Source organism: Pongo pygmaeus, chromosome X, assembly GCF_028885625.2.
Source record: "Pongo pygmaeus isolate AG05252 chromosome X, NHGRI_mPonPyg2-v2.0_pri, whole genome shotgun sequence".
NCBI classification, from domain to species: domain Eukaryota; kingdom Metazoa; phylum Chordata; class Mammalia; order Primates; family Hominidae; genus Pongo; species Pongo pygmaeus.
This window is the reverse complement of record NC_072396.2, coordinates 18,734,235-18,752,535: the sequence shown is the minus strand read 5'-3', so window position 1 is coordinate 18,752,535 and position 18,301 is coordinate 18,734,235. Positions and strand designations below refer to the sequence as shown.

Sequence of the window (18,301 nt, the reverse complement as noted above, 5' to 3'; positions counted from 1 at the left end):
GCCAGAGGCCGCCTCCTGGATGTACCTGCTCTTGGCCCTCTGCCTTCAGATGGCCCAGCTGCCCCGGTGGGATTCCCTTGGAAGACTGGGTTACAGTTGCGTAGCCTCACTTATCCAACCCCTACCCCCACCCCAGGAGCTGCGGCTCCAGCTGAGGAACCCAGAAACCCTCACTACTCTTGCTCCTCAGCAGCGTGTCCTGTGATTCATTGGAGACAATGGTGCCCTGACCGAGGCTCCAGGGGTGATGCTCAGTGGCTGGAACGGGGGTGTCGATTTGAGTGATCTAAGACTTGAGTGGTTCGGGGCCCCTTTTTTTCTCCTATCTGGCTTGTAGACTTTTAGTCTATAGACTATCATGCCATATTACCCTTCCTGTGAATTTTCCAGACTTGAAATGATCTTCCTCTAGCTTTGCCTCTCATTCCATCCTTTGATGCTTTGTAGCCTGCAGAATTCTGCACCCTGAGCTCTAAGACCTTCCAGGAACACCTAGCATTTGCTTTGGTCTTTCGTCTGTGTGATTTCTTATTGTTGAAATGTCTTACAGTACACGTTCTAGAGTGGGATTTCCTAAACTTTTAAACCAAGGCCTCCCTCTGTAGGCATAGAAACACCATGCCCTTCTGTAATATTCAAAAGTAAAAAGTAAATACTGTGAGTAGTGGCAGTGTAATTGGGAGGAAAAGCACAGCTTTTTCAAGCTGCAGAAGGGATTGTCCTCGCAGTTGGCTGAGTACATGAAGTAGGTTAAAATTTCTGGGGCTATAGCTGGATGCTGGGGCTTGCTCACAAAGTCTCCTGAGGCTGATCCAGGCAATGTGGGAGAGCTTTAGGTTTGAGAGGATGTGCAAGCGAGAGTCCACTGTTAGAATGTGTGGCGGACAGTCCTTCCTCTCTTCTGGCTGTTTGCCCTATTTTGTCAGCAGGTTGATGTCACTAAACCTTAAGAACGACACTCCATAGTTAGCACATGCTCAAATTGAGCTTGGCCACTCCCCCTGCTCTAATAGAGGCCACTCTAGTGTTATGGGATCACCTTTCTGCCTGTAGGGATACTATCAGCATTGAGGGGAGATGTTTTAGAAATAAGGGACCTAGCTCCTCTCCTCGAGCTGCCTAGAACATAACAGACAAACCAGCGTTCATGAAAAGGAGAACGTCGGCATTTATGACAGGACGTATGAGTCAGTGCCAAGTGCCCATAAGTGACGTGTCCTTATGCATCAGTAGTGGTGTGTCCTGTTCTCCTGCCATAGGACTAAAGCACTTAAGCACATGCATTTGTGGAAATAATCCCTCAGGGACAACGGGGTGGCCAGGGCAGGGTTTTGGCCTTGCCAAGCCCTGCTCCTCCTTTGGCCTCACTCCTCCACCTGGCTTTGGCTAGCCTTGGAGGCTCAAGTCCACTGATGTCAGGGGCAGGGTGGGTGCACATATTCCACGGGGGCAGAAATCAGTCCGTTGGGAGCAGGACACATGTCTTACAACTTCCTTTTACATTCATGTAAGACGAAAAAGATTAAGCTTCTCTGCAGTTAACGTACGGAGTCACTGATGTGTTCTAAAGTGCTGAACATTGTTGGTACTTGGCACCATCCCAGCGCTTCTCGGTTCCTCCCTGTCCTTAGAGGCATAAAGCCTGGATGCGACACTTGCCACACTCCTTTGCCAGTAGACCTGGATTCTTAGATTCTGCCCCAAGAGACCCTGTGCCCTGATTTGGGGAGGAGGGAGGTGAGGAGAAGCCGCTTCCTTCTGGTGGCTGCACAGGACAGGCTTTCGAGCATCAGCAGGAGGCAGATGTGGGGTTTGCCAGCAGCCTCTGGATATCACCTTGAGACTCACCCACTTCAGTCGTGCAGGCAGCTGAGACCACTGGGGGCAGGGGAACTTCTCTGTGACTCTTGCAGTCCTGGGTTTCTAGAAACTTCCTCCCTCACCTTAGCCCCTGCCTTCCAGGAGCCATATAAGCTTCTGATTCTGTATTAAACCACTTCCATTCTGAAGATTCAGAATGGCTAGTATGTCCCTGACCAGACCTGGACTTGTCTACCTTCTTCAGCGTATCTGTCCTGTAGAGGTGGCCCACCGTTCAGAAAGAAGAGTAAAACTCCCACAGAAAGTGGCCTTTATATTATCTAGTTTAAATAAACTAGTATATTTCATCAAATCTAAGACCCTGTTGATTTTAAGATGCACCGTTTACCAAATAGTGAAGGAAAATGCTACCTATTAAATCACTCACCATTGATTATAATACACAAACTGGGCCGGGCGTGGTGGCTCACGCCTGTAATCCCAGCACTTTGGGAGGCCGAGGCGAGCGGGTCACTTGAGGTCAGGGGTTCTAGGCCAGCCTAGCTAACATGGTGAAACCTCATCTACTAAAAATACAAAAATTAGCCGGGTGTGGTGGCACGCGCCTGTAGTTCAGCTACTCCGAAGGCTGAGGCAGGAGAATCGCTTGAACCCGGGAGGCGGAGGCTGCAGTGAGCTGAGATTGTGCCACTGCACTCCAGCCTAGGTGACAGAGTGAGACTCCGCCTCAAAAAAAAAAAAATGCAAACTGATTTCATAGATGTTAATGTGAAAAGATGGGTGGCTTAAGACATAAAATGTTAGCTCTTAAAAGCTGAACAGGTGGTTTTATTTATTTTTTATTTATTTATTTTTTTTGAGACAGAGTCTCTCTCTCTTGCCCAGGCTGGAGTGCAATTGTGCAGTCTCAGCTCACTGCAACCTCCGCCTCTTGGATTCAAGCGATTCTCCTGCCTCAGCCTCCTGAGTAGCTAGGATTACAAGTGCGCACCACCACACCTGGCTAATTTTTCTATTTTTAGTGGAGATGGGGGTTCACCATGTGAATTTGTCTTTAGTGGATTTGGGGATTCATTACCATAGCTCAAAAATATGGTGAGATGCAACTGATACATTTCCTGCCACTGTTCATTCATTCATTCACTTGTTTATTTATTTGCATATTGGATGTCTTTCCCCACTAGAATGAACTCTTCATGAGGGCAGTGAGTTTCACCAGCTTTGACTCTTGCCATCAGGAATCAATTACTTGTTGATAGAATCGTAATCCTGGGAATCAGATTGAGGCTGTTTTTAAGTAGCAAACACATACTGAGCCATTCCACAAGTGTCAGTGAATGACTGACATAAGGTTCCATTTGGCCTTTGGATTATTTTCTGGTTGATTTCACTTCTGTGTTTTACATATAGCCAGTCAAGCACTGAAACTATAGGAAGAAAGAGGGAGTTATTGGAGGATGGTGTGGCTCTGAAGAGAATTAAAAACTGTAAAATCCCCAACCAGCCACTGGTTTAACATGACATCTTGCTAGCAGCCATTGAATCACTCACTCTCTATTTAGTGAGGTATTCTCACTAAATACCTTTTGGAAAAAGAAAATGACCAGAACACAGGGTACCCCTGAAAACTAAGAAGGGCAGGCAAGCTTTTGCCCATCTGGGAAATATTTCTACAACTCTCAGGCCCTTGAAGCTGGATTGAGAAAATACATACATCATCAATTCTAAGATGTTCTTTTTTTCCCAGGCATGAACGTGTCTGACATCTGGATGGGTTTTACAATCCACGGCGTCTTCAGATGCCATGTAGTATGGTCATTTGGGGCGTGGCCATGCGGCACCCCTTGCGTTGTTCCTTCAGGTTATGTCAATTCCAAAACACTCAGCAAACCCTAGCCAAGGAGGCGGCTGCAACACCTGGAGCTGGGGCGTGGGTAGCACATGTGGACCCCACAGGCACAGCACTGCAGGTGGAAGCTGAAACAGAAGAGCCCTGATGGGAGCACACACTGCCAAGTGGAGTTTTCAAACCCCATGTCAAAGAACCAAGAAGTCAGGGAGGAAAATGCCCCATAAGGCACTGCAGACTGGCAGGCAGCTGGGCATGAGAGAGTGCACAGCATAGGCACCATCCCTAGCCTCAGGATGCTCAGTCTATCTGGGAAGACAGCATGAAACATACAAACACCTACGGAACTCATGAGTGTGCAAAATGCGGCAGGTGGCTTAGCCATGAGAGATCCACCAGGCAGCCTCTACCTGGCTGAGAAGATTGCACAGGGCTTGTGGAGAAAGCATCGTTTCCACCAAGACCTGAAGGATGATGGGCAGGGGTCAAGGGAGGTGTGTGTTGAAGGCCAAAGACCCTGAGCAGGAGTGAGCTTCTGTCAAGACACACCTGTCCCTCTTCCAGTAGGTCTGTGGCTTTCTTTTCAAGACGTCCTCAGTACATCTGGTGATCATTTGATTGAAAACCTTTATCTTTTCCCCAGGATAAACCAATTGTTCCTACACTTTTCCCAGCGGGTAAATTCATCACCTTTATCACATATTAAATCCTTATAAAATGTTTTAAAAATATAATGTATTACTTGTGTGGAACAAAATTACCCCCAAACTTAGCAGCTTAAAACAACAAACACTCATGATCTCATGCAGGGTCTGATGATCAGAAATCTGGGCGCCGCTCAGCCATGTGGTTCTGCCCCAGGGTCTTACAGGTCATATACTCACTGTCGGCTGGAACTGCAGTCATCTCAAGGCTTGACTAGGACGGGGCTCTGCTTCCCAGATGGCTCACTCATGTATAGGATGACCAGCTTGTTGCCGGAGTTAGCACTGAGAGGCTTGTGCCCTGGCTCACCCCGCAGTTCCAGGATGGTTGGTCACCCACACACGTTGACTGGAGCCCTCAGCTCCTCTGTGGCTGTTGGCAGAAGGCCTCCATTCTCATGGGGCTGCCCACCTCAGCCACCTATTCCCTCCGGTACAAGGCTCCCAAGACTGCAGTGGATGGGAGGCAGAAGCAATTCAGGAGAGAGGCAGAGGCATCCAAAGACCTTTCACAAAATTGAGCACAGGTTCAGCAACAAGGAACATGTGAATTACAGGAAACAAATACTGTCTTTTGTACCCTAGGGTCAGAAGTGACGACTTCTGCGGTGTTCTGTTGGCCTGCAGACCATCCCTGATTCACTGTGGGGTGGATTACACAGGAGCGGGACTACCAGGGGGTGGGGATCACTGCAGGTCAACTTGTGGGCTGATACCACACATGAAAAATGTTGAGCTTCGCCAGTGACTGAAGAAACACGAAGTAAAACAGGGTGTGTGTGATTCTTCACCTTTTATAAATTTAGCAAAGTCGTGGAGGCCATAATCCTAAGTGAATTAGTGTAGGAACAGACAACCAAATACTGCATGTTCTCGCTTGTAAGTGGGAGCTAAACATTGGGTACTGATGGACATAAAGATGGCAGCAATAAAAAAGTGGGGACTACTAGATGGGGGAGGGAGGGAAGAGAGCAAAGGCTGAAACACTCACTGTTGGGTGCTATGCTCACTACCTGGGTGACGGGATGATTCGTCCCCCAAACGTCAGCGTCACACAATATACCCAGGTAACAAACCTGCGCGTGCACTCCCTGAATCTAAAATAAAAGTTGAAACAAAATTTAGCAAAGGTCAAAGGAATGTCAAATACTCATGCTAACGGTACGTGAATTTGGTGTAACATGTCCAGAAGGCAGGTAGGCATTACACAGAAAAAGCCTGAAAAAGGCACACACCTATTGATTTAGTAATTTCTCTACTTCCAATGTATCCTGCAGAAGTAACCACGTGCTCAAAGAGTAAGGTATTAGCAAGCCTGTTCATCACAATATTGTTAGCAATGACAAAGGGCTCATAAACAAGTCCACAATAGGGGAACTGTTGAAATTATGTTATATCCATTCAATGGGACACATTTGCAGTCATGAAAAAGTTATACAGGGGAAAGTCATTTATTCACATGGAAAAATACACGATATGTTGATCAAAGCAGGTCACAGGCAGATTTGTAGCATTCCTTCTGCAGGGGATCCCATTGTGTGTTTATACTCAGATGTGTTTATATGTCTAGAAGATGTTGGAAGATACACATCAACCCGTCTATAATGGGTGTGGAGGGGCAGGTGGGATTCTGGCCATGTTCTCTTCGTTTTGCTTATCTTCACTCTCTGATTTCTCTGCAGTATATTGCTGTTATAATAATTGTTCAATTTCAAGAACACAGGCTATATCATGTCCAAATCACTGTGGAAGACAAAAGGCAATAAAACATTGCCATTTAGCAGGCAGCAGAAATAGCCAGATCATAAGGAAAAAACATAACGTATGTCAGAAGACCAACTTAATGTAATGACATTACATAGAAACAGATTAAACGCTCACGTTAAAAAGATTTCAGGATTTATTTTAAAAACAATCTTGTGCTTTTACCTACCTCATCATTTACCTTAAATATTAGAATAAAAGGTCCAGCCGGGCATGGTGGTGCCTGCTGTCATCCCAGCTACTGGGCAGGCTGAGGCGGGAGGGTTGCTTGAGCCCAGGAGTTCAAGACCAGCCTGGGCAACATAGGGAGACCCCTGTCTCTTAAATAAATAAAGGACTGGACAGAAACTCATCAGCAAGCAAACAGAAAGTGCCACCATGATATTACTGATCCAGGCGAGGGAGAATTAGAGGCAAAAAGCAGTCAATACCTCAGGACTGGCTACCTGGTAAGAGGTTCAAGTGCAGATAATGAACTTGTGTATGATCAATTACACGTAATCAACAGCAGAAAGCAGGACCAGATGAACCTTATGGATAATTTAATAGAAAGGCAACAGGAATGAAAGACTTTGTTCTCAGCTTTTGATAGATGTATGCAAAATTAATGGTAGATATTGGTATCGTTGTAAAGGCATTATTAATAGACATCAAATTAAAAAAGGGAACACAGCCTTTTCAGTACTCCATAGAACGTTCACAAAATTGAATACCTACTACGCTACCAAGAACCCTCTGAATGTCAGAAAGCACAGTACAGGCTATGGTCTGTGGCAGAAAGTTGGAAGTTAATGAGACCCTCTGAGGCACTAACAACAAAATCAACAATCACCACCACCACCACCTTTCTAGGCAAAGCTTCTTTCCTGAACTTTCTCCTTGTGTTCCTGGCCCATGCATCCAACTGTCAGCTAATGTCTCCACCTCCAAGCCACAGCCATCTCCTGCTTATCATCCCTGAGTCTTTTCCCCTCCTCCTTTTGCCACTCTACCCATCTCTAGTCCCGCCTGTGTCAATAGCGCCCTCAGGGAAGAGTCATGAGTGTGGGTTTGCCATCTGCTGCTTCACAAAACCTTTTCACCTTGCTTAAACCTTCAGTTTTGTCTCATTACTCTTTTAGGTGAAGACAATCTTTAAAACCCTCTGAACTAGACAAAATTATATTCCCTTTAACAAAAGCCATATTCCCATGCCTTCTTCTAATCTTTACTAAAGAAACATTATACTTTCCTTACACACCTTGTATGTAAAACTGTTTCTCCAGTAGTGTCAATTATATATTACAGTGTTAACTCTTAGCAACTTTTATTTTTTGTGATCTCGGCTCACTGCAACCTCTGCCTCCTGTGTTCAAGCGATTCTCCTGCCTCAGCCTCCCGAGTAGCTGAGATTCCAGGTGTGTGCCACCACGCTCGGCTAATTTTTTTGTATTTTTAGTAGAGATGGATTTCACCATGTTGGTCAGGCTGGTCTCAAACTCCTGACCTCAAATGATCTGCCGGCCTCTGCCTCCCAAAGTGTTGGGATTACAGGCGTGAGCCACCACACCTCGTTAACCAATAATTTTTAAAACTGTCTTTATTTCCAAAAGATTGCTAAAGTCACATGAACAAAAGGCACTGAAGTTTCTTTTATTTTATTTTTTGTCAGACAAAGTCTTGCTCTGTCACCCAGGCTGGAGTGCAGTGGCGAGATCTTGGCTCACTGCAACCTCTGCCTCCCAGGTTGAAGCCATTCTCTTGTCTCAGCCTCCCGAGTAGCTGGGATTACATGTGCGCGCCACCACGCCTGGCTAATTTTTGTATTTTTAGTAGAGATGGAGTTTTGCCATGTTGGCCAGGCTGGTCTAAAACTCCTGACCTCAAGTGATCTGCCTGCCTCATCCTCCCAAAGTGCTGGGATTACAGGCATGAGCCACCATGCCCAGCCTATGCCTTATTGTATTACTTACACTCAACGCCAACACATGATGTGGCTCTGACCATCTCTTCCTGTCTTCCTTTCATTGGTACTCACACAGGATCTGCCCTCGCCCGTCTCTTCTGTCTTTCTGTGCTCCATCCTCACACCTCTTCTGCTCCTGTCCGTGTCTTTCTGTTTTAGTAGGGTCCATATCTACCCGTGATGTGTTTCATTCCCTTCTCTCGTTGTCTTACTTGATTCTGACCCTTACTGAATATTGGACCCATCCTTCTCCTCTCGGCCACTCTTGTGAAGCTGCCCTGGCCATTTCTCCCACGCTTCCGCATGTCCAGCTTCCTCCTGAATTTGGGCCCCGCCTTTGCAGTGGCTCTTCCTGGGTTTCTCTGTTCCCAGGTGTTGGGGCTTCTTCCTCTTTGAACCATTCATGTCTCAGTTCCAATGTGGCCTCTCAGAGAAGTCTTCTGTGACTGTCCCTCTTGGCACGTCCTCCCTTCCTTGTCATCCCCTTTCACTTTCTTCACAGTGCTCCACGCCTTCGGAAAGAATTTTGTTCATTTCTGTTTTCCCTCCCCTTGCTGACCAGAAAGAAGGTCAAGGTCAAGGCCTGGTGTGTGCGGCTGCCCGCTCTGTCCCCGCCTCACGATTGTGCATGGCGCCCTGGAGGTGCTCAGTGAGGATGTGTTCAATGAAGAAGTGAATTCCAGGAGTCAAGACACAGCTCAGCAGGAGTGGCCATGCATGCTGAAATTCACGGGACCTTAAGGCAGAGGAAAGCTGGGAGGAGCCAGTGGATTTGGACTGTAGAAAGCCGGTGGTCGGCTGTGGCTAACTGCGCTTAAAAGACCCACGAGGCGGAAGGTGATGGAAGGAGGGACTGGGGGGTGGGTTCAGGGAGGAAAAGAAACGTGAGAATTTGAGTGGCTGGAGAAGAAAACACGCGGCCGCAAGTGTGTGAGGCAAGCCTCGGGCCAGGGGCTTGGCTGTCCTTCGGGGTGGGCTGGTCCTCCTCTCGTGTTGCCGTCGTGGGAGGGATCTGGGGCTCCTGGCCTGTAGACAGGGCTTGGCTTCAGGCACCAGGAGCCTCTGTCTACACGTAAGACAGGCGCGAAGAGCTCAGGTTGGAAGGTGGGTGTTTAGAGGACACCATGCCCCAAGGCAGGTTGAGAGGCAGAGGACTGCTCAGGTGGGATTCGCGGGTGAGGACCGGGGGCTCAGTGAGAGGGCTGGGGAGCTTGATCTCCTGGTGCAGCAGCGGGGCTGGAGAGGGCAGTGAAAAGGGAGACCATCAGAGGTAGCCCTTGGGCCACGGGGCCGTGGTCCAACAGCAGTTGGCGTCATTCTGCAGAGGGAGGAGTCGTGGAGCCTGGAGGGGAGGTGCAGAGGCTTCTCAAGCCATCCACGGGGTGCCAGGGTCAGGGGGCCACAGAGAGCAGAGGCCCAGCACTGGAAGCCAGGGAGGCGGGAGTCCAGGACAGGGTGCCCTGTGGGTGAAGGCAACACACGGACTCCCGTACCAACACGTGTGCGGGTCACCAAACCCACACCAAGTCAGAAATTCCAGTGAACGCAGACGGTCTACCAGTTCCTGCTGGGGGCCTGCGGAGGGCCTGTGGGGGCCGCCTGTTCTCAGGGCTGGCTCCCGCTGGCTTGGCCCTGTCCACGGAGGCCCCTCCATGGCGCTTTCCTTGCCTCTCCTTTCAGGGCCCCTCCTCCGTCCAAGAACCTCAGAGCCTTTAAGAAAGGGGTTGGAGAGGGAAAGACCTGCCCAAGGCACTCAGGGCTGGGCCCCCCTCCTCTGCCACCTCTGCCTGTGTGGCTTTGTCACAGGGCTCAGGCAATCCGAGTCTGTTTTCTGCTTGGTCCAATGAGGATCGCCCCTCCCCTGACAGTTCAGGGAGATCAAGAAGTGGAAGTGCCTCATCCCAAAGAGTGCCCACTCTGTCTCTGCCTGTCTCCCTGCCTTTCCCACCCCCAGGCCCCTGCTACTCCCTTTTCTACAGCCTGGCCACAGCTCACCCAGCCGCACACACAGTGGAACTGCAGCCCCAGGAAGCCTTACTATTAAGGAAGACTTGAAATTCCTTCTCCAAATTCTTTTGAGCTTGGGTTCTGGACAGCTGAGCAGGGCCTGGAGCAGGAAGGACCTTGGGTCGGCTTTGAATGGGATCCCAGGAGCTGTGGGAATCAACTGAAGGGTGATCAATGGCGGGAGGCCACACAATCAGATTCGTATTCTGGGAGCTCTGGAGCTCTGGAGCTCTCAGCCAACAGGAGCTGACCGTCTGCTCCGCGCACTACCTAGGATGTGCATCCCAACCGCGTATTTTCCTTGGGGTCCACTCGAAGAATTTCTTTCTGCCTTTTCCTGGGCTGTGCTCAGAAGAGCAAGTGTCCCTCTGAGAGTAGCCCAAGTTGTTGGGTTAATGACCGCGAGTGAAGCACAACTCCCTTTCTCTTTAAAATGGTAGAGGAAAGTACTTTCAAGCTTGCCTGAGGTCTGAGAAGCTGAGCTTTCTGCAGTGGTCTTAGCGGAAACTTTGACTAGAGCATTCAAAAGGCGTCTTTCCTGTTTGCTTTCTCGGCATGAAAACGTCAAGGTGCAGAATCCAGAAAGGTCACTGGAGGCTGGCCCTCTGTGATCTGGATTCGAGGCTGCAGACTCTCTGTTGAACTGGGCAAGCGGGAAGGCAGAGTGCGCTGGGGCCCAGTCTCCTGGGGCCCTGAAAGGGTGGGATGGTGCAGGCCGGTTCCCCCACCCAAACGCAGGCTCGGGAGGAAGCCACGTGGGATTTGCTTCCCCACCCGGAGCTAGGTGAGTGAGAGGTGTGCCCCGGAGTCGTGCACCTGGTGGCGATCAGCATGGGCTGATGGGGTCGGAGGAGGTGACAGCTCAGGTTGTGCCTAATTAGGAGGCCTCCTTCAGCTGGAGGTGCTGCCACCTTCCACCACCCCTGGGGCACACCTAACACTCTGCTACCCGCCTCCCAGAAGGCTGAGTGCTAGACTCAGCCTGGGAGACAGGGTGAAGTTCTCAGGCAAATTTTACTCTACTAAGGTCACCGTTTTGTAGGTAACACAGAAATGGTGAGGTGCTAGCCTGTCACTCTGTCTGGTGTTCAGCCTGTCTCCTCTTTTCATCGCCATCTCAACCCCATCCATCTTCCTCCCTCCCTCCCTCCTCTCTCTTTTTCTCTCTGACACACGCATGCACACACTCACACACAGACATGTGTCTGTGCCCATGAACACATGGGATCCAGCTTTCACAGCCGATGGCCGGAGCTCGGTGCTTCTCTGTAGCTCCTCCGGGCTTTTCCCTGTCCTTACAAAGAACATACCCTCTGATGGTTAATATTGAGTTTCAACCTGATTGGATTGAAGGATGCAAAGTATTGTCCCTGGGTGTGTCTGTGAGGGTGTTGCCAAGGAGATTAACATTTGAGTCAGTGGATTGAGAGAGGCAGACCTACTCTCAATCTGGGTGGGCACCATCTAATCAGCTGCCAGCACGGCTAGGATAAAAGCAGGCAGAAGAGCATGGAAGGACTAGACTGGCTTAGTCTTCTGGCCTACATCTTTCTCCCATGCTGGATGCTTCCTGCTCTCAAACGTTGGACTCCAAGTTCTTCAGCTTTTGGACTCTTGGACCTTCGACCACAGACTGAAGGCTGCTGCACCGCTGGCTTCCCTACTTTTGAGGTTTTGGGACTCAGACTGGCTTCCTTGCTCCTCAGCTTGCAGATGGTCTATTATGGGACTTTACCTTGTGATCATGTGAGTCAATCCTCCTTAATAAACTCCCCTTTATATATACATCTATCCTATTAGTTCTGTCCCTGTGGAGAACCCTGACTAATACACACTCCTTTGTCAAACCTGCCCTTAGGGCCAAAAACCCACTGCAAACACTGGGGTCAACAAAGCAGCAGGCTCTCAGGGCCTCATGAAAGCATGGCGTTGCACGCCTTGGCCAGGCCACTGGAGCTGCGTCTGGGGCTCCAGGCCACGGGTGACGACCACTGTGCCTGGTGAGATGGACCCCCCCGGGTGGCAGGAGTTTGAATGGAGTGGAGTGGAAACAAGTGGAGAGTGGCGCCATGGCCAGCTGGACGCTGCTCTGTGGCCATATTGTCCCCTCTCGTGTCCTGTGGGCTGCATTTAAGTCAACTCTTCCCCTCTTCTTGCAGGCCCAGTAGGCAGAGCAAGGCCTGCTTGCTTCCACTGCACATCAACTAGGTTGATGCTAGGAACCTGCCTCGTTGGTTGGTGTGAGGCTTTAACGTCCTGATCCTGTGGCTGACAGTGCGTGGAGCTGCAAGCAGGTGATCCGGCCTGGCCACCGTGAGAGGCGCCTGCAGCTTCTGAACCCTGAGTTGGCTGCCCCCACCAGGCATGGGCATCTCTGGGCTCAGGCTGGGCATCAGGCGTCTTGACAGTTCTCCTGGTGATCCTGGGGTGCAGCTGGGGTGGGGAACCCGGTATCTGGCAGAGTGACCAATACAGGCTGTGTTGTGGGAGTGCCCTGGCTTGCCCTCCCCACTTGCTGGAGGGCAGAGGCTGCCAGGCTGGGCCTGCACTCCTGCCGCCCCTTCCCTCCTCCAGCTCCCCTGGGGAATGCGTTCCCTCCTTCCATGAGTTGCATTCCAAGATCCCCAGCCTTCACTTGCTCTGTTCCTCTCGTCCCCAGAAACGTCAAGGCCCCTGATTCAACTCCACACCTTGCAGTGTGCTGTGTCCCCAGCTTTCATTTTAGCCTGTCACTGAAGCTGCCAACTCCCAGGCCAGTGAGCTTCTCTCTTCCCGGCTTTGCTGGGACACGGAGGTTTCCCATTAATGAAGGGTGAGGAGGCTCCCTTCTGAAAACTTGGACCCTCCAGGGTTTTCAGTCTGGGCCCTCCCCTGGGATGTCCCAAGAGGCTCACAGAGCTAGCTTCCTTCAGAGGACTGAGATGGCTAGGCCAGCGCCCATGCCAGGACCACTCTGTGGTTGTTGGAGAGTCGGGGGTAGGGGGCAGCAGAAGGCTCGTGTCCCCCAGTATAGATGTTTCCATTTCTTCTTTCTTCTTTCTCCTGCTGTCTTATCTCCTCCTATATCTGGTTCTATTTCATTTTATGCTGGATATTCTATTTCAAAATTCTTTGTAATGGCCATTATTAAAAACTAAAAAAAAAAAAATAAACGTTGGCATGCACATGGTGACAGGGGAACGCTTATAAACACTGCTGGTGGGAACGTAAATTAGTACAAACTCCATGGAAAACAACGTGGAGATTCCTTAAAGAACTAAAAGTAGAATTACCATTCGATCCAGCAAACCCATCTCACTATTGGAAAATAAGTCATTATATGAAAAAGACACATGTACATGCAGATTTATTTATTTGTTTGTTTATTTCTTTATTTATGAGACGGAGTTTTGCTCTTGTCACCCAGGCTAGAGTGCAAAGGCGCGATCTCGACTCACTGCAGCCTCTGCCTCCTGGGTTCAAACAATTCTCCTGCCTCAGCCTCCTGAGTAGCTGGGATTACAGGTGCCCGCCACCATGCCTGGCTAATTTTTTTGTTTTTTTGTATTTTTAGTAGAGACGGAGTTTCACCATGTTGGCCAGGCTGATCTTGAACTCCTGACCTCAAGTGATTCACCTGCCACACATAGATTTATTACAGCCCAATTCACAATTACAAAGATATGGAACCAACCTAAGTGCCCATTGACCGATGAGTGGATAAAGAAAATGTGGTATATATACACCATGGAATACTACTCAGCCATAAAAAGGAATGAAATATTGTCTTTTGCAGCAACTTGGACAGAGCTGGAGGCTATTATTGTAAGTGAAGTAACTCAGGAATGGAAAACCAAATACTGCATGTTCTCACTTATAAGTGGGAGCTAAGCTATGGGTATACAAAGGCATGCAGAGTGGTATAATGGACATTGAAGACTCAGAAGAAGGAGAGTGGGAGGATGGTGTGGAATTAAAAAAACTGCAGTGGCTCACACGTGTAATCCCAGCACTTTGGGATGCTGAAGCTGGCAGATCACCAGAGGTTAGGAGTTCAAAACCAGCCTGGCCAACATAGTGAAACGCTGTCTCTACTAAAAATACAAAAATAAGCCAAATGTGGTGGTGCGCACCTGTAGTCCCAGCTACTCAGGAGTCTGAGGCAGGAGAATCACTTGAACCTGGGAGGCAGAGGTTGCAGTGAGTGGAGACTGTGCTACTGTACTCCAGCCTGGGTGACAGAGTGAGACTCTGCAGATTGGGTACAGTGTACACTACTCTGGTGACAGATGCAGTAACATCTCAGAATTCACCACTATATATTTCATCCCTGTAACAAAAAACTACTTGTACCCCAAAAGCTATTGAAATAAAAAATTTTTAAAAGAATATCTTTGAAAATAAATAAATAAAATAAGTAATTCTTTGTAGAAATAAGTTACCATTATCTTTGCAAGAGAGAATATCTGCTTGCTTTATGCAGGCACCTGGGAGTGCTAAATTCGCAGGTGACATGAGGCTGATCTAGAGACTACGTGGTTAATTTTTGGTTACTTTTACTCTGAAGATTTGTCTCTTTGTGGTCTCAGTTTGAGGTGGGAGGTGGTTTGCAAACTCTCTTCCTTTGGTGGGTCCCAGATTCTGACTTTTGTTCCTCAGTCCCACAAAACCACCCAACGTGTAGCTCAGCCTCCTTTGGCCTCTTCTGCATCAGCAAATGTCCAAGAACAAAAGCAATGCTTTCAGTTTATCACACCTATCTAGGTTTTGGGTCTTTCTCAGATCTTAGCTCAGTAATTGTTAACTTTATGATATTCTTTAATGGTATATATATATACATATATATACACACATATATATACATATATACACACATATATATACATATATACACGTATATATATACATATATATACACGTATATATATACATATATATACACGTATATATATATATATTTTTTAAAGACAGAGTCTTCCTCTGTCGCCCAGGCTGGAGTGCAGTTTCGTGATCTCGACTCACTGCAACCTCCATCTCCCAGGTTCAAGCGATTCCCTGCCTCAGCCTCCCGAGTAGCTGGGACTATAGGCACCTGCCACCACGCCTGGCTAATTTTTGTATTTTTAGTAGAGACCAGGTTTCACCATCTTGGCTTGGCCAGGCTGGTCTTGAACTCCTGACCTCGTGATCCACCCGCCTCGGCCTCCCAAAGTGCTGGGATTACAGGCGTGAGCCACCGCGCCCGGCCTAATGCTATAATATTTAAAAAACATTGCATCCAGCTTTTTTTAAAGCTGTCTTTCAGAAGATGTTCACCAGTCCACAATTACAGGCTGCGGAACTCCACATTGCCATGACTGTACTGGCTGTTGACAGAAATACCTGCTCTGTAGCTGCCGTGGTCCAGCTTGCACCTGGGAACAGACAGCTTTGCAGCATCTCCTCTCACTTCTCCCATTGCTGGGAAGCCTCCTTTGCCTGCGGTTCTTCCCTGCTCAGGTTAATGTAGCTTAGGCAGGACAGGAAATGGAAAACCAGTCTTAGGTGTGACAGTAGGAAAGTGTTTCTTCCCTCCCTCCCATCTCCCTCCGTGGAGAACAGGGGTCAGGCAAATGAATGGAGAGGACCGACCAGAAATTAAACTGAAGGGGATTACTGAGTATCTGTTGGCTATTCAATTACAGTCCATGAACAAACCTTGTGTACCTATTGAGTACTGTGTGCTAGAAGGAAATCCCAAAAGGTGGGTGCATCCCTCCAGGTCCAATATGAAGAGAAATACCATGCAGTAATTTGAACAGGGAAAGTTTAACGTAAAGAATTATTGGTTGGGTGTGGTGTCTCATGCCTGTAATCCCAACACTTTGGGAGGCCGAGGTGGGAGGATCGCTTGAGCCCAGGAGTTTGAGACCAGCCTGGGCAACATAGGGAGACCCCATCTCAACAAAAAAAATTAAAATTAGCTGGGCATGGTGGCGCACGCCTGTAGTCCCAGCTACTTGGGAGGCTGAGGTGGGAGGATCGCTTGAACCCGGGAGATCCAGGCTGCAGTGAACCATGATCGAGTCACTGTACTCCAACCTGGATGACAGAGCCAGACCCTGTCTCAGAAAAAAAAAAGAAAAATATATTAAATATGAAAGAGGACTGGAGTAATGAGAGATTAGCTAATAAGAAAACTCTAAAATATTCTTTACAAATTACAGGTATAAGAAACAGGCCCTACCCTTAGGGTTGAGACACAGTGTCTAAGACTCACTGAATGGCTGCACTGGTCGACTTTGCTGTAAATCTGTTCTCTGGAATTTGCTGGAAACCCAACCTTGCAACTTCACGAACTTGTTGGAAATATGCCCTCTTTAAAGTACTGGAAATCTGCCCTCTCCTGCAGGAGAAAGCTACACTTTGCATCAATGTCCTCAGAGAGCACAGGTCAACCAGGAGGCAAAAAAACTCTTTCCTCCTACATTCTCCTTTTAGCACCTTCTACTGCCAAAGGCTTAAGTTGTGTCACTGGCAAAGGGAAAAATATTTAAAGGGCCCACATCCATTTTCACGGAGTCGGCAAAAGTGGGTGAAGTTGGAGGTGAGAGGTAACACATTGGTAACCAGCACAGTGTATCCATTTCAGCCCTCAGTTTCTCTATGCATCCTCCTACACATATGTACACTCTGGAACGATAGCAAAACAAGTCTGTGTTTCTACCTAACAATATACACCTTTGCTTCTCACAAGTAAAGAAATTCTTACCCTTCCCCCAAATGAGGAGACACACAGTCCCAAGAGTCATTGTGTAACTGACACAGTGAAGAAATGAATCCTAAATTCCAGGCACCGGGTGCTTTATATTTTATAACATTTAATTCTTAGAATCTTGTGAGGGAGGTGGTGTTCAAATATAAATAAGACATGGTGCTGTCCTCCAGGAACTTAGGAGAGAGGCATGTTGACGAGGATTTATAATGTCAGGCAAAGTAATTTAAATACTAATAGGGACGTGAAGATTACCTGCTGTGGGATCCTTCTTACCAGGGGGCTATAGGAAAGTGTCTTGATGGAGGTATTATTCAAACAGATGTAGTACCGAGACAGGTTTTGAAAGATGTGAAGACAATAGTAAAGACATGGAATCAATCTAGGTGCCCATCAATGGTGGACTGAATAAAGAAAATGTGGTACATATACACCATGGAATACTATGCAGCCATAAGAAAGAACAAAACCATGTCCTTTGCAGCAGCATGTACACAGCTGGAGACCTTTCTCATAAGTGAATTAACACAGAAACAGAAAACCACATACCGAATCTTCTCACTTGTAAGTAGGAGCTTAAACATCCGGTACACAGGGACACAAAGATGGAAAGAATACACTGCAGACTACTAGAGGGAGCAGGAAGGAGGGGAGGGGAGGGGTTGCTGGGTATTTATTAGGGGCACATTTTCAAAGTTGGCTTGTTTTCGGATTTGTTCCCAAAGCCGGCATCGGATATGAGGAAGCAACCCGGAAAACACTAGAAAGTCTGAACGCAATTCTCTTACATTGGACTTTTTCTTTTATGATGTGCGTTTTGGGACGAGCAGAATTACACTGTTGGCTCCCAGTTCATTATCTCTATCTCTATCTCTATCTCTATATCTCTATCTCTATCTCTATCTCTACATCTGTATCTACATAGATTCACACACACATATATAGTACAAATATATATATATACATACATATGTATATTTTTGTAAAAAGAACTCTTTAAGAAAGTAGGTCGGAAGTGGGGTGGGGGCGAGGCCCTTTGACCCCCAGGAGTCACGCACGCATGCCAAGTGCTACTGCGCAGCCGCAGAGACGTGGTCCAGGCTCCTGCCGGCGCCTCATTGTGCCTCCGACAACGAGTGTACGCAGTTACCACGCAGTTACCAAGCAGTTACCGCGGAGCCGCGGCGCAGACGTAGGCCTCAGGTCTCGGGACTCAGAGCCAGACCCCGCCATCTCACGATGTCAGAGGTGACCGAGGAACAGGGTAAGGTGACCTCGCCTCAACTGGCCCACTAGCTTGGGCCTCAAGTTCTGTCAAGAGTCTGGATGGCACCCACTTAGGCGGCCATTCAGGGGCGGCAGGATTGGCTAGTCATCGGCCGGGGCATGTCGGGGGGCGGCCTCTGGGTATTGGCCATCTGCCGCCGATTGCTCAGCGCGCCGGTGGGAAATTTGGCGTGGTGGACCGAGATGGCCCA

General features: G+C 48.4%; 1 protein-coding gene across 8 annotated transcripts in view; it reads left to right on the top strand.

The window, feature by feature from the left end:
* Window positions 1-17,949: 17,949 nt before the first annotated feature.
* Window positions 17,950-18,301, top strand: part of BEND2 (BEN domain containing 2) — a 60,834-nt gene continuing 60,482 nt past the window's right edge. For all 8 annotated transcript variants that reach the window (XM_054471537.1, XM_054471543.1, XM_054471544.1 and 5 more), the window contains exon 1: window positions 17,950-18,087. In XM_054471537.1, the coding sequence (XP_054327512.1) occupies window positions 18,063-18,087 (25 nt within the window). In that variant the 5' untranslated portion in view covers window positions 17,950-18,062. The remainder of the gene's footprint in view (window positions 18,088-18,301) is intronic.